General features: G+C 45.0%; 1 protein-coding gene across 3 annotated transcripts in view; it reads right to left on the bottom strand.

The window, feature by feature from the left end:
* LOC139050018 (phospholipid-transporting ATPase ABCA3-like) overlaps positions 1–13,638 on the bottom strand; it is a 278,463-nt gene that overhangs the window by 235,297 nt on the left and 29,528 nt on the right. For all 3 annotated transcript variants that reach the window (XM_070526088.1, XM_070526089.1, XM_070526090.1), the window contains exon 2: positions 5,481–5,864. In XM_070526088.1, coding sequence (XP_070382189.1) covers positions 5,481–5,781 — 301 coding nt within the window. In that variant the 5' untranslated portion in view covers positions 5,782–5,864. The remainder of the gene's footprint in view (positions 1–5,480; positions 5,865–13,638) is intronic.

Below are 13,638 nucleotides of genomic sequence, written 5' to 3'. Positions count from 1 at the left end.
CCTCATTACATGTCCTGCCCATGCCCATTACTTTTTCTTGATTTCAACTAAGATGTCATTAACTCGCGTTTGTTCCCTCACTCAATCTGCTCTTTTCTTATCCCTTAACGTGGCAATGCATCCAACATTCTTGACCTCATCTTCCTGAGCAACCACTTTTCGATCAATAAAACTAACTTAGCAGTGCTAGATGGAATATCAGATCACAAATTAACATTATGCACTACTACCATTCAGGCCGCAACAAATCTTTCTATTTCCCAAACTAGTTATCCAGACTTTACAGAAGCTGACGACTCAAGCATAGTCAATTACTTAATTTTGGAGTATCAGTCATTTGAAGAACTTGCTAATTCTTCAGACACTGATATAGACGCAATATGGGAAAGATTTAAAGCCATTGTATGCCACTGCATCAATAACTATATTCCAATAAGAACCAAACGAATAAATAGAAATAACCCATGGATAACACATGATGTCATTCATGCGAAGCGCAAAGTGAAGCGACTAAGAAAATTGCTCAAAACAAAAAAAGGTCCTCAACATAAACGTAAACGCACGTGTGCTGTCAATGAAATGAAAGCAAAGATTAGTATGGCGAACGCACATTTCTTTTCAGTTACGCTTCCTAACTTTTTAAAACATTCTCCTGGAAAGTTTTGGAAGTATCTTAGCCCCAAAAAGGAAAGCAACACTCTCAATTCTCAGGAACAAAATGTAAGTTTTGCAAAGTCATTAAATACATACTTCCAGTCTGTGTTCACTGCTGACGATGGTGACATCCCGGAGGTGAATCACAACAACCAGACACCGCTAGGCATGCCAACGATAACTGAGTCAGGAGTCCTCAACTTATTATTATCAATAGACACAAAAAAAGGAAACGGCCCGGACAATATTCCCAACACTTTTCTTCAAAGAGATGCCGAAGTCAACGCGAAATATCCACATCTAACATTTAACAAATCCTTATCAACATGTAGCCTTGCGAAGGAATGGAAAATAGCGAAAGTAATCCTCATTCATAAAGCAGGAAGCAAAAGTGATGTTGGTAATTACAGACCAATATCGCTAACGTCCACAGTAGGGAAATTATTAGAGCATATCGTATTAAAGCATATCACGAGCTATCTGGAGCAAGCAGAAATATTATCGCCTATCCAGCATGGTTTCCGGCGGGGACTTTCAACAATAACCCAATTACTTGAAGTAACGCATGACTTATCCCAAGCATTGACAATCAAAAACAAGTTGACCTAATAGCATTAGATTTTTCGAAGGCGTTTGATAGAGTAACCCATCGAAAACTAATAAGCAAACTGAAAACAACTTAAGGCGAAGGTTCTATTGTCAATTGGATTGAAGATTACCTAACCAAACGGTTTCAGTACGTTGTTGTTAACAATGAAATTTCTTCCATTGTACCAGTTATATCGGGGGTGCCTCAAGGGTGCGTCCTTGCGCCCACTTTATTCCTTATTTTTATTAATGATTTGCCCTCTAACATCTGTGTTAAAATGAAGCTTTTTGCCGAGGACTGCATTCTTTATGATGAAATTAACTCTATGATTGACCACGTTGATTTAAACAGCGCCCTTCACGATGTAGTGAAGTGGTATAAAAAGTGGCAGATGGAGCTGAACATTAAAAAAACTGCCTTTTTATCTGTAACCCGCAAAAAACATAGGTCGAACTGCGAATACACTATCAATAATATACCACTCACCCGAGTTCATGAGCTTAAATATCTTGGATTGATCATTTCACATGACCTAAGATGGGAATCTCATATTAACAGTATCATACCATCTGCTTTAAAACGGCTGTTCTTCCTCAGAAGAAGACTTCGAGCTGCGCCACCGGAAATTAAACTGCTATCATACAACGCATTTATTCGCCCAGTTCTCGAATATGGTAACACAATTTGGTTTCCTTATACACAACAGCTTATTAAAAAACTAGAAGGAGTGCAGCGAAAGGCAATTAGATTCATCTTTAACAAATGCAAGAATAGCGATTCACCTACCCAACTGCTAAAACAAGCCGGTATTCCTACTCTGCGAAACCGCGCCAAGCTAGCAAAACTAAAATTATTGTTCCAATTAATACACAATGCATTACGAATAAATAGTTCTTTGTATATATCCCTAGCTGACACCAGACCTTCCCGCCATAAGCATTCATTAACACTTAAAAATATGCATTTCGCACTGACTGTTTTAGATATTCGTTCTTTCCGCTTGCAATAAGAGAATGGAATAGCCTGGACCCCTTCATAACGACTAACACATCGTTGCCGAAATTTATAACCCTTGTAGAAGAGCTGTTGTGCAATAATTAGATTATGTTAGCCGGAAATAACACCACTCATGTCGTTGTATAAAATGAAATCTGTATGAGCATTGTATTTGCCTATGTAATGTCACCCCCTTTTGCCAAATGAAATGTACCCTTGTTTTATTTCCTACCATATGTGTATATCTGCTTCGTGTCGATTGCAAATATTGTTGAAATCATGTAAACCTGTTTTTATCACTATTTGTGAGTGTATAATCTATGCCCAACCTGTAAAAATCCCGCTGGGATTGACAGTATCTGAAATAAATAAATAAATAACGTTACACCTATCATTCTACCTCACCTGTTGCCAGTTGTAGCACAACCGACAAAAGCTACCCCTACTTCCTGCTGGTCGACCTAAACCCTTCGATATGCCTTCAGGATCGTTCTTTCACTTTTGATAAGACCTACTTGGACCTTTCCCTGTATTCTAATTTCATTTCTTGTTTGAGCATTAGGGCTTTTCCAGGCCCACTTTTTCTTCCAACGCTTCCCGGAGAAGGTGCTCATTCTTCGCAGCTTATATCTTTCCGCGAATTTTACACATTTCTCTGCGATTGTTCTAAGAATACACGCCGTAGTTGCCGATTTCTTGTTCACCAGCCTGCTTTTTGCCCACTTTTTCATTAAAGTATCCCATGACTAGAGTATACTGAGTTTGCACTGTTCGCGTCGCCAATTCAACATCTTCATGAAGCTGTTCTATTTCTTGATCATCGTGACTGGAAGTTGGAGCGTAGGTTTGTACTACTTTTATTCTATACCACCGTTTTAGCTATATTGCGACTACTGCTACCCTCTCAATAATGCTCTCTAGGCACATTGGAAATACGTGGGCAGCGACAAGCTGCTGCCGCAGAGAAAACCTTATGTGCATTGGACCTTTCAACCACGCTCTTAAGCTTGTGGGCATCCTTAAGTGCGTCTGGTTCTGCTTGGCGGCGAATGTCCCCAATCCTCACAAATTAGGTCGTTTCTGAAAATTTCTTGTCTTGTTTAATTTGATAAGCATATAATGTGGTGTGGTTGGCGCAAGTTCGCACCGACTATATGCTACGCAATTTTTCTGTGAATAAAGAACATCTTTAAACTTCTAGTGGCGCCTCAAACCTAATAAAACGCCGAGGACCAGTGGGGCTATACTGATCGTATGAAAAAGGCCCACTAAGCTAAAGCTAAAGCTAAGCTAAAGGATATCAATGGCTTTAGTGAAGTTAGGAGCACTGGTGAGGCTTATACAGGGCCGACTAATGGCTACGTCCCCTGGTATAGTAGAAGACTCCGAGGTAGGAAATTAGGCGGGTAGGATTTCTATTACTATGGACATGGTGGGCAACATTGGTGAATTCTACAGCATTATTGAAAGGGTAGCTGTAGTATTATTAAACCCTATTAAGACGTGTAGGTTAAAGGTGGTACAAGCCTACGCCTCAACCTCCAGTCATGATGATGATGAAGTAGATCAGGTTTTGGCAGATGTGAAATTAGCCATGAGAAAAGTTATAACTTAGAATACTGTAGTGATGGGCGACTTCAATTCAAAAGTGGGGAGCAAGCAGGCCGGCGAACAAGCAATTGGCAACTATTGTGTCTGCTCTAGGAACGCTAGAGGAGAGATGTTGGTACAATTCGTGGAAAGGAATAAGCAACGAATAATGAAAACCTTCGTCATAAAGCGTAGCAAAAAAGTGGGCCTGGAAAAGCCTTAATGGTGAAACAAGGAATAAAATTTGTTTCGTACATTCTGCCTATCACAGCCGAGCTCAGAATGTACAAGTGTAAGGTAGAGTGCAAGGATATATAGGTTAGTGAGGTCTAGGATTCAGCTGAATTTCAAGGCAAAGAGAATAAACCTAGTCAAGAAGAAACAGCGTAGCCTATACGCAATAATGATAAAAACGGACCATTGCAGGCAAGTACTTGTAAACAAATATGCAGCCTTAGAACAGCGAGATGTAGATGACATAAAGGTAATAATTTAACTGTAGCTAGCTTGGCAGGAGCAGCAATCGAAGTTGGAGGCAACGCACCAGCACAACCAGCAGGTGAGCTCACCCAAGCAACGAAGGACCTAATAAATCAACGACAATGAATGAAATAATCCAACTAAAGAGACCAGATCCAATTCGCGGAACTGTCAAAACTGATTAACAAGGAGTAAATAAACGGTATTCGAAATTATAACGTAAGAAACCTGAAGAAGCAGTAATAAATTGATGCCGCATGAAATCAGTGAGAAGAAAACTCGGCATAGGACAAGCCAAGATGTATAGTGTACATAAGATAGGCTGCTAATGATGATGATTAATGGCAATGGCGAGTGATGCCCTTATTTTTCTGGTTTTCGGTGGCTGTTGCGCGACTGTTTCACTACAGTTATGTACTAACTAGCCTAGCAGCATGATTTCCTAAGCTATGTATGTATGTGTATGTATGTATGTATGTATGTATGTATGTATGTATGTATGTATGTATGTATGTATGTATGTATGTATGTATGTATGTATGTATGTATGTATGTATGTATGTATGTATGTATGTATGTATGTATGTATGTATGTATGTATGTATGTATGTATGTATGTATGTATTTGGTTGTGTGTATGTATGTATGTATGTATGTATGTGTGTATGTATGTATGTGTGTGTATGTATGTGTATGTGTGTGTTTGTGTTTGCATTTTTGCATTTTGCATTTTTTTCATTTTTGCATTTTTGCATTTGAACCTGGCATCATTGAGCTTTCCCGTGACCTTAGGTTCTTCATAGCAGTTCCAGTGATACGCTACGGTTCGTGTTCACCTGCGGCGGGAAGAAATCAGCATGAAGGCGATACCGCATGAGCGCTAGCTCACCACTGCAAGTTGATTGCTTTAGTTGATACACCAGTTTGCTTCAGCTCTTTAAATACTGACACTGTACTTTCAGTCGTAAGCCAGCGCTAGTAGAGTGTACTGCTTTCTTTCCACTTCACCTGATTTTTTTGGCGCCGCAAGCAAGCACGATCATTCCTTCTCTTTTCCATTCCTCCATGGTTTTGTAAGAGGCACAGCTCGCGCTCAGGCGGCCGCATCTACTGCTCGCTCGCAGTTGAACGGCTGATAAGTCAGGTGAAAAGAGAAGCCCATGCCACTTACTGCGTGCTTCCGTCGCTTTCAAGCGGCTGACGATCTCATCGGCCACGGCGCGCATCAGCTCGTCGTTGTAGTCGCTCTTTGGTGCGTACACAATGTACATCACTTGAGGAGGAGTGAAAGCGGAGCTGACATTCACCGTATCAGATTCCTTGCTGAGCGGCGTAGGCCGTTTATGCGAATACGTCACCAAGAAAAATAAGACAGCTGTTAAGATAATCGCGCCCACCATCCTAGTGGCGCGGCTGCGCCTGCTCTGCACGCACAACGTGCGCCATAGGAAAGTCTTCACGTTGCTCAACATCGAACAACGTCAGCTCTTCGGGATGCCTGAGGACTGGCACTGCTGACGACGAAGATGCCGCCCCGAACACAGGCTGGGATGCCCTGAAAAGAAGCGATTTATAGGCTGTTTAAATCGCAACGGTACGCATGTCGTCACGTTTAGCATGTATATTTCCCTTTGATCGCGGTAACATTGGACGCAGCGAAATTCAAACAAACACGATAATCTTTAGTTGTCCTATTGTATCTCCGATTTTGTAGAGTTCTACTTCTCCTAAAACAGAGTTTGGTGAGCTCCGATGCAGAGGTTTAGGATTTGAGTTGTTTACGGGATGGTGTTCCCGACCCTTGGGCCATAGCTCAGCATCGCCGCCCAGGTGAAGCCCGATCGTGTCAAAGAAACAAGCACGTGCAACGGTATGTTAAAAATACAGCTGAAAGGGCTCCTCCAAGAGATGAATTAGCTAGACGATGTTGCGTCGGCCCTCTTCACATCAATTACGTTGGCACTGCCATGTTTTTTTACGTGGTGATGCGTCCATTGATTTCCTCATTGATTTCCATGGAATGCGTGTTTACAACTGACGTGCGTGGCGCGCGGTGCGGCTCTGTAAACCTCTTTTTTGGTAGCTATCGTAGACGGTGGATGGCGACAAGGTTTAAACAAAGTTTCACATTACATGTAAGCGATGCTGAATGCCATTGCTGCCTGCCGTGGTTGCTTAGTGTTCATGGTGTTGAGCTGCTAAGGCCGAGATTCTGGGATCAAATCCCGGCGACGTCGGCCGCATTTAGATGGGGGCGAAATGCGCAAACACCCATGTGGCTAGATTTAGGTTCACGTTAAAGAACCCCTGGGGGTCCCAATTTCCAGCGAGACAGAAAAGTAGACACGTGTTTTCGGATTTCGCCCCCATCGAAATACGGCTGCCATAGCCGGTTTTCGATCGTGCTACCGCGCGCCTAGCAGCTCTACACTATAGTCATTAAGCAACCACGCCGCGTAACGCGTGCCTCATGTGCAGGTGATGGTTTTTGCCCCTAAAACCCCCCACCTTCTTAATGTGGTTGCGTCTTGCCCAAATGGTGCAAGCGGCATGTATGGTGTTTGTACTAAAATTCATAATCGGGAACATAGGATTCCCGATTATGAATTGCATCAGGATCATACCTTTTTGCTCTATCGTTCTTTCTTTGGCAAATTGATCGAAGCAGCTTGTCACGTTTCTGCCTCAGTTGAGTTCCCCGGTGCAATCACTATGTGCCTGTGTGCTTTCTACCCGATCGCTCGTCAATGAGCTCAGTTGCGGTGGGTTTGTTCTTATCGCGTACAATTCACGGAACGTAGGTCTTCTGCACTTTGGTATAGCTTGTACTAAGAACGTATTACTGCTAGTCGCTCGCCATGAAGCGTTGCGAAGCGTTCAGCTACGAACTTTCGCCTGTGGTCACTTCGGTCGCCGTCGGCCATGCTTCTGCGCATTGATTCAAGTCTTCTGCCGTTCCCTCATTTTTGATAGGCTTGGGATAGAGTGGGCATGAGTGTGCGCGTGAGTTGATATGGATGAATGTAGATAACTATCAGGGAAGGTTCCTTTGGAAGAAAACGGCTACTTTGTTTGTCACTGTGTAACGACCTTTTCTGACTCTTATCGGTGTGCCATGGTTGAAATCCTTTGCTTGAAGGTTAGTGACACAACGCTGGTGGATGAGTGAATTTTTTAGTCCCTGAGGGCAGCCGTGCATCGCGAAGGGCATGCGACACAAGCAGTCGTTATGTAGTGGGGTCAGTGAACCTAGACGCATGTAATCATTCCATATCCTAACATCGAATCACTACTTTGCAGGAAACTGCTGCACAAGTCTTTACTCAGCCACTGCCCATTTTGCAGCATAAATGGGGCATAGTGCATTAGCGAGGAGCCATTTGCATTTCCGACATCTGATCCCACAGTAGAGGGCGGAAGCGGTAATTGATTTATATTCATGCACTTTCGCTGAGGCAAGTTGTGGGGCCTCAACCCAAAGTGGCATCTCATTTCTTAGAACACACTGCTTGCGAATGAGGGCATGTACATTTTTTATTTATTCAGTAAGTACTGCCGGCCATCTTTTGGTAGCCAAGGCAGGAGTGGGTACATGACGTTTACATATTATTGGTCCACCAAGAAAACAACAACAGTAACGACTACAACAGAAAACCACATATGCACGCAGTAACGTTACTGCGAAGCAAAACATGAAACAACAAGACCCAGACGCCTTACATTCAAATAAAAACACAGCATCAAAAGCATACCAGTGAAAAACCAAGCATACAAAACTTTTTGGCTAGAACTGATTCCAGAAAAAAAAATGCATCGGGTGATGATGAGGTGGCTGTAAGGTAACTGGTTCCAGTCGGCTATCTTTCTTGGAAAGAAGGAAAGCTTTTATGTGTTGGTTCTGCATGCTGAAAATATGCTGAAAGCGCTCGATAATTTTGCACTGTCATGCAGAAATTTTTATCATATGGAGATGGATACAGTGTTCCGGACAGCACTAAGCAGCCAATGCTCGAATGATCAAATGGCAGCCATGTTCAATTCGTTATTTCATTATGGAGGGGAACTGTCTCCGGCTATCCCGATAAAAAATTCAATTTGGCTTGGCATTCGAATGTATCTTTAATAATGCGAATTTATTTTTTTATTTGTTTCTTTCTTTCTTTCTTACTTTATTTAGATATACATTTCCAGGAAACACCAATACAGGCCATATTGCGAGTCCAGAGAAAGAACCTGTTTAAGACAGCTTGAGGAGAAACGGACACAACACCGAGCAGCACCTGGAGGACTGGTGACGAGTGCAGTACAATACGACAACAAATGATGAATTGGAACAAGAACCTTTCACTTCGCAGCTTCTATAAAATTAGATATGTGCATGGAAATGGACAGAAAAGAACAAGAAAGCCGACTACAAATTATACATGAGGGCGTAACAGAGGCATATAGCAGTACAATATAACAGAATACCGAAAAATGTTGAAGGCAGACAAAACATTACTGTATCACAGGCTAGCAGCATTTCCTTACGGAGGGCTTCTATTTATTAATATTCTTCTGAGTTTGCCTAATAAAGTAATGGTCAGGGAATGTTTTTCTCGTTCATTGCACATGGTTTTCTTCACTGTGGGCAATAAGAATTGTATTCCTTGTTTACTAAAATTTGAGTGGCATTTTAAAAAGTTAACTGTTCTGGCTTCCACAACTAATATCTGGTTACGTTTTCTACTAGTTTGTATGTATAACTTAATTTATCGTTATCATTATTTGGCACTGCAAGTTTCTACTATCGGAACAGTTTATGTTTCTGCAAAGGGCGTTGCGTGTGCAAGGAAACGACCCTTGAATATTAGGCGGAATATTCGTTTTTCTTTGTAAAAGTGTAATTCTATAAAGCTTTGACATATGGAGGTCATTCTATAGCATTTTGTTGACTAACCTAGGAAAATAATGAAAGTGGCGACCGAGTATGCCCATGATTCTAGGCAATTTATCGACAATATACTTAACATGGGCATCCCAAAAGATGTGGTCACCAAAGAAAACTACCAGCGTACTTGAAAATGACACTGCATTTAGTGCACTGCCATTTATCCTACTACAAGGGAGCTTAACATATTTGTTGCGTGGACGGAACAGCATTCGATTTGATAAACTTTGTTATACGTCCTGCAGGACGCGCCTCAGCGTGCAGCGGGTGTCTCCAATGCAGGGACCGACAAGGAGTACCTGGCGGCCGCTGCGTGATTCTGCTGGACGGCCCATTGCTTGTCTTGCAGTAGCGGGCTTCCTAGGGTCTTCTCCTACTTGTCCGAGGTAGAGTCGGGTGAACCGTTTCTACATTCCCAGAGCACGTATGCAATTGTCGACATGTTCCCTCACGAGGTGCACACGTCGTCGGGGTAGACGTCCGGGTAGATGATGTGTAACGTAGCGGAGTTGGGATAGGTATGTGTCTAGCAAGCGTAGCGCTAGCGCCTGCGGCCTGTTTAGTTTGGGGAGCAGGATCAGAAAGAGATGTCATCCCAAGTAAAAGTGTTCAGTGAATTCGTTGCACGTTACTTGAGCGTCCCTGTTCGCCTCAAACTCGTCGAGACGCGGTTTCTGTGGGGGGAGGGGGGAGTGACGGTACGAGCGATAAGTGCGTGCGCAGTGTTGCGGGCTGTCTCGTTGAGGTTGGGCGGGGTGCCCAGTATCAGAGCCAGGTGGGCGAGAAACAAGATGACGGTGCGGTGCGCGAGGGTGCTCGTATTAGCGCCGCGGAGGACGCATAACGCTTGGTTGGAGACGACTCCTCTCTCGAATGCTTTGATGGCCGTTCTCGAGTCAGTGAATATTACCTGGCGATTGTAGTCGAGCATTGTCCGTGCTATGGCAACTTGCTCCGCCACCTCGCGGTCGTGTGTGAGCACCATGGCGGTGTTTAGGCTCTGCTGCAAGGACGAGACCACGACCGCGGCGCAGGCTAGGTTGCCGCACTAGACGGTGGTGTCCGCGAACGCAACGTTGTCCGTTTTCTTGTCAGTGCGCTTGAGGAATGCAGTCATCCGGGCTACGTGCCTGCCGAGATTGTGTTCCGTTTGTGTTCCGGATCATGACCAGGTCGTGGAGTTCGCGGGGAACCAGCGTAAACTCCGGTGGATCCTGCGTGGTCGGTGGGAAATAGCCGAGCTCGCGCAAGTTGTCGTATCACCTGCGCTTTCTGCTGAGCCTCAGCGATCTCTTCGAGTGAAATTTGGCATTGTTTAGAAATTTCGATATCTTGAGAAAAGAAGCATTAGCCCAGGACTGGAAAATGGTCCGCATTATGCTCATCCCAAAGCTTGGCAAGGCGCCCAACATCAATAACCTCAGACCGATCTCACTGACGTCTTGCGTCGGCAAAGTAGCCAAGAACACGGTCCTAAACAGGCTCTCGAAACATCTCGTAGAAAAAGATATCTACCCCGCAACAATGCTCGGCTTGCGACCCGGTCTATCCACCCAAGACGCCATGAAACTCCTCAAGCATGAGATAATTGGCGCAGACACGAGAGACGCGAGAGTTATCCTAGGGCTAGACCTCGAAAAGGCCTTCGATAAGTTATCACATGACTATATACTCGACAGGATCTCCAACCTCGACCTCTGCACGAGACTCTACGGCTTATACAAAATCATTCCTGAGCGACAGAACGGCCACCCCACGTCAAGGGGAAATCAAGTCTCGGAAATACAAAGTCGGTGGCAAGGGCGCCCCGCAAGGTTCTGTCATCTCTCCCGGCCTAGGCAAGAGACTGGATCAACTCAAGAACGTCAAATACACCATATACGCAGATGACGTAACGCTCTGGATCCGCGGAGATAGCCTGGGCTCAATTGAGAATGCTCTACAGCAAGCGATCGACGCGACCGAGGAATACCTCGCTCCCACGGACCTGAGATGTTCACCTGCGAAGTCGGAGCTCCTCGTCTACAAACCATCGGGAAGCGGTCCCAAGCCAAAGAGCGAAACCAGAGACACACGCGCCATTGCTCTCAGTACAAAAAACGCAGGGACCATTACACACGTCAGGAAAATCAGAGCCCTCCGCATGATCATTCAGAGCAACGGCTCTAACGCCGCGGCAGTGATGAAGGTCGTGACAAAGTCGAATAATGTCTTGAATTTCATACAACGCGTAGCAAACAGACAACACGGCCTTAAGGAAGGAAATCTCCTCAAGCTAACACATGCCTTTGCGCTATGCCACTTCACGTACGAGGCGACCATGCACAAATGGAAGGTAGCGGAGAACGAAAACTCTATTTGCAACTTAGGAAGCTAGTCAAACTAGCGCTAGGAGTCCCCAAGAACAACAATACAGAGCTCTTGCTTCAACTGCGGGTAACTTGAAGAAATTGACGAAGCTCAAGAATGAGCTCAGTTGAGAAGACTCTCTGGCACGAAACCGGGTAAATAAATCCTAGCCAAACTAGGTCATGACACCACAGCAATCGAGAATCTCTACCGAAGCATTCCGACAGACACACCCAACTCCTACATGGTTTGCCCACTCCCGCGGTACATGAAACCAGCGCACCATCAACGCACAAGGCTGGCCCGCGGATCGTTCATCCTGCGCGAAATACGTGATAAGAAGATTCTAGCCTCTTTCGTAGACGTGGCACAATACCCGAACAGGCAGGCCTTCTTTGGCACCATGGTCAATGAGCAAGGTCAAGTCACAAACCCTCTCACAGTCAAGTCCCACAAGTCCGAGATAGCAGAACAGGTCGCCGTCGCACTCGCGCTGCCCGACCTGACCACCAAATACGTGTACAGCGATTAACGCTCAGCCGTCAAAGCCTTTGAGAAATGAGTCGTTGCAAGCCAAGCAATACAAATAATCAATAGATCACATCTGCAGCATCACGCCATCTGCTGGTTCCCGGCACACCTCGGAGAGATCGAGGACGCCCCTCCAAGTCTCAATGAGATGGCTCACAGGAGCGCGCGAGACCTAACCCTCCGCCACGCCGCCCATTCTGGTCGTGACCATCCCAGCGAGAATCAGGACCCTCCCTCCACGTTTAACAAGATCACAAAGCACTTTAATCTCGACCGCAGAATATACAGCGCACCTCAAAATAAGCTCACCAGACCTCAAGCCCTCACGTTCAGAATGCTTCAAACCAACACATACCCCACGCAGAACAGACCACATCACTACATGCCTGACCTATACACAAAATCATATTGCGAAAATTGTCATAGCACACTAGACGTATATCACTTGCTCTGGCCGTGTGGTCGCACTTACGCAAACAAGAGTCAAGACTCCGCCAGGCTCCAAAAAGCTTTACGCAACACGGACCTGACGGAGCAGCTCTAGCTGTCCAGCGAGCCCACGATGCGGCCAGGGAGTTGCAACTCCCGGTCCCAACGTGGGAGTAGCCCACTTTATGGGGCCTTGGCCCCGTAGCTTGCCGGACCTTTCATTCAAGTTATTCCATGCATCCAAGTTGTAGGCCAGTTGGTGAGACATTGTGAATAAAACCACTACAGACACGACAGTGAGGGAGACGACAACACAACCGCCCTGTGTTGTGGTCTCTCTCCATCCCGTGTCTGTAGCAGTTTTATTCGCAATATATTCGTGCACCCAGAGCACGAGGAGTCGACGCGTCGGTGTGGTGATACGGAGTCTGAGGGCCCGCTTTACTACCTTTAGGTTGAGCGTTTTCAGCCTGTCACACTCTGATTGTTTCCAGTTGAATGAATGAATGTTTGGTTTTTATTGGCGCAAGGGCCAGGTATGGCCAAAAAGCGCCAAGCCAGTGTTGATCAATTCGCAATGTAGTTATGAGTTCAATGAGGTTCATGTGACGTGGCTGTAAAGGGGTCTTAAAAATAGTCGCTCTAGAGTGCGTGAATTCTATCTGTTATAAGATTATGTCGATGATAATGACATGTTCTATGAGCAATAATATTTATCGTGAGATAATGATGCAATAATAAAGATTTGTGTGATGGTAAAATTACCTGGAGTACTACTGCCTCGCTAGAGCCCTTGAAACACAAGGGCCTGGAGGCATGTGCTATACAGTATGACTATCACAGTGGCATCCTCTGTAGAGAGGAAGCGCTACGAATGTATGGGACTAATAACGTGTAACATCTCTGAGGAAACCTAGGACAGTGTTTGTATTAAAAAGCGGTTCTGGACCGAGAAACATTACAGGATGAAGAGGAATGTGTTGACGGTATGCTAAGGAAAAATGTCTCCTTCGCTCAGATTCGGCTTTCCGACACTACAGGAGGACGTGGAGCAGGGTCAGCCTCTCCCCGCATCTGCGACAGGTTGGAT

This window comes from Dermacentor albipictus, chromosome 9 (genome assembly GCF_038994185.2).
Source record: "Dermacentor albipictus isolate Rhodes 1998 colony chromosome 9, USDA_Dalb.pri_finalv2, whole genome shotgun sequence".
Taxonomy (NCBI): domain Eukaryota; kingdom Metazoa; phylum Arthropoda; class Arachnida; order Ixodida; family Ixodidae; genus Dermacentor; species Dermacentor albipictus.
Note: the sequence above shows the minus strand (reverse complement) of the source record. Positions and strands in the feature narration are given on the sequence as shown.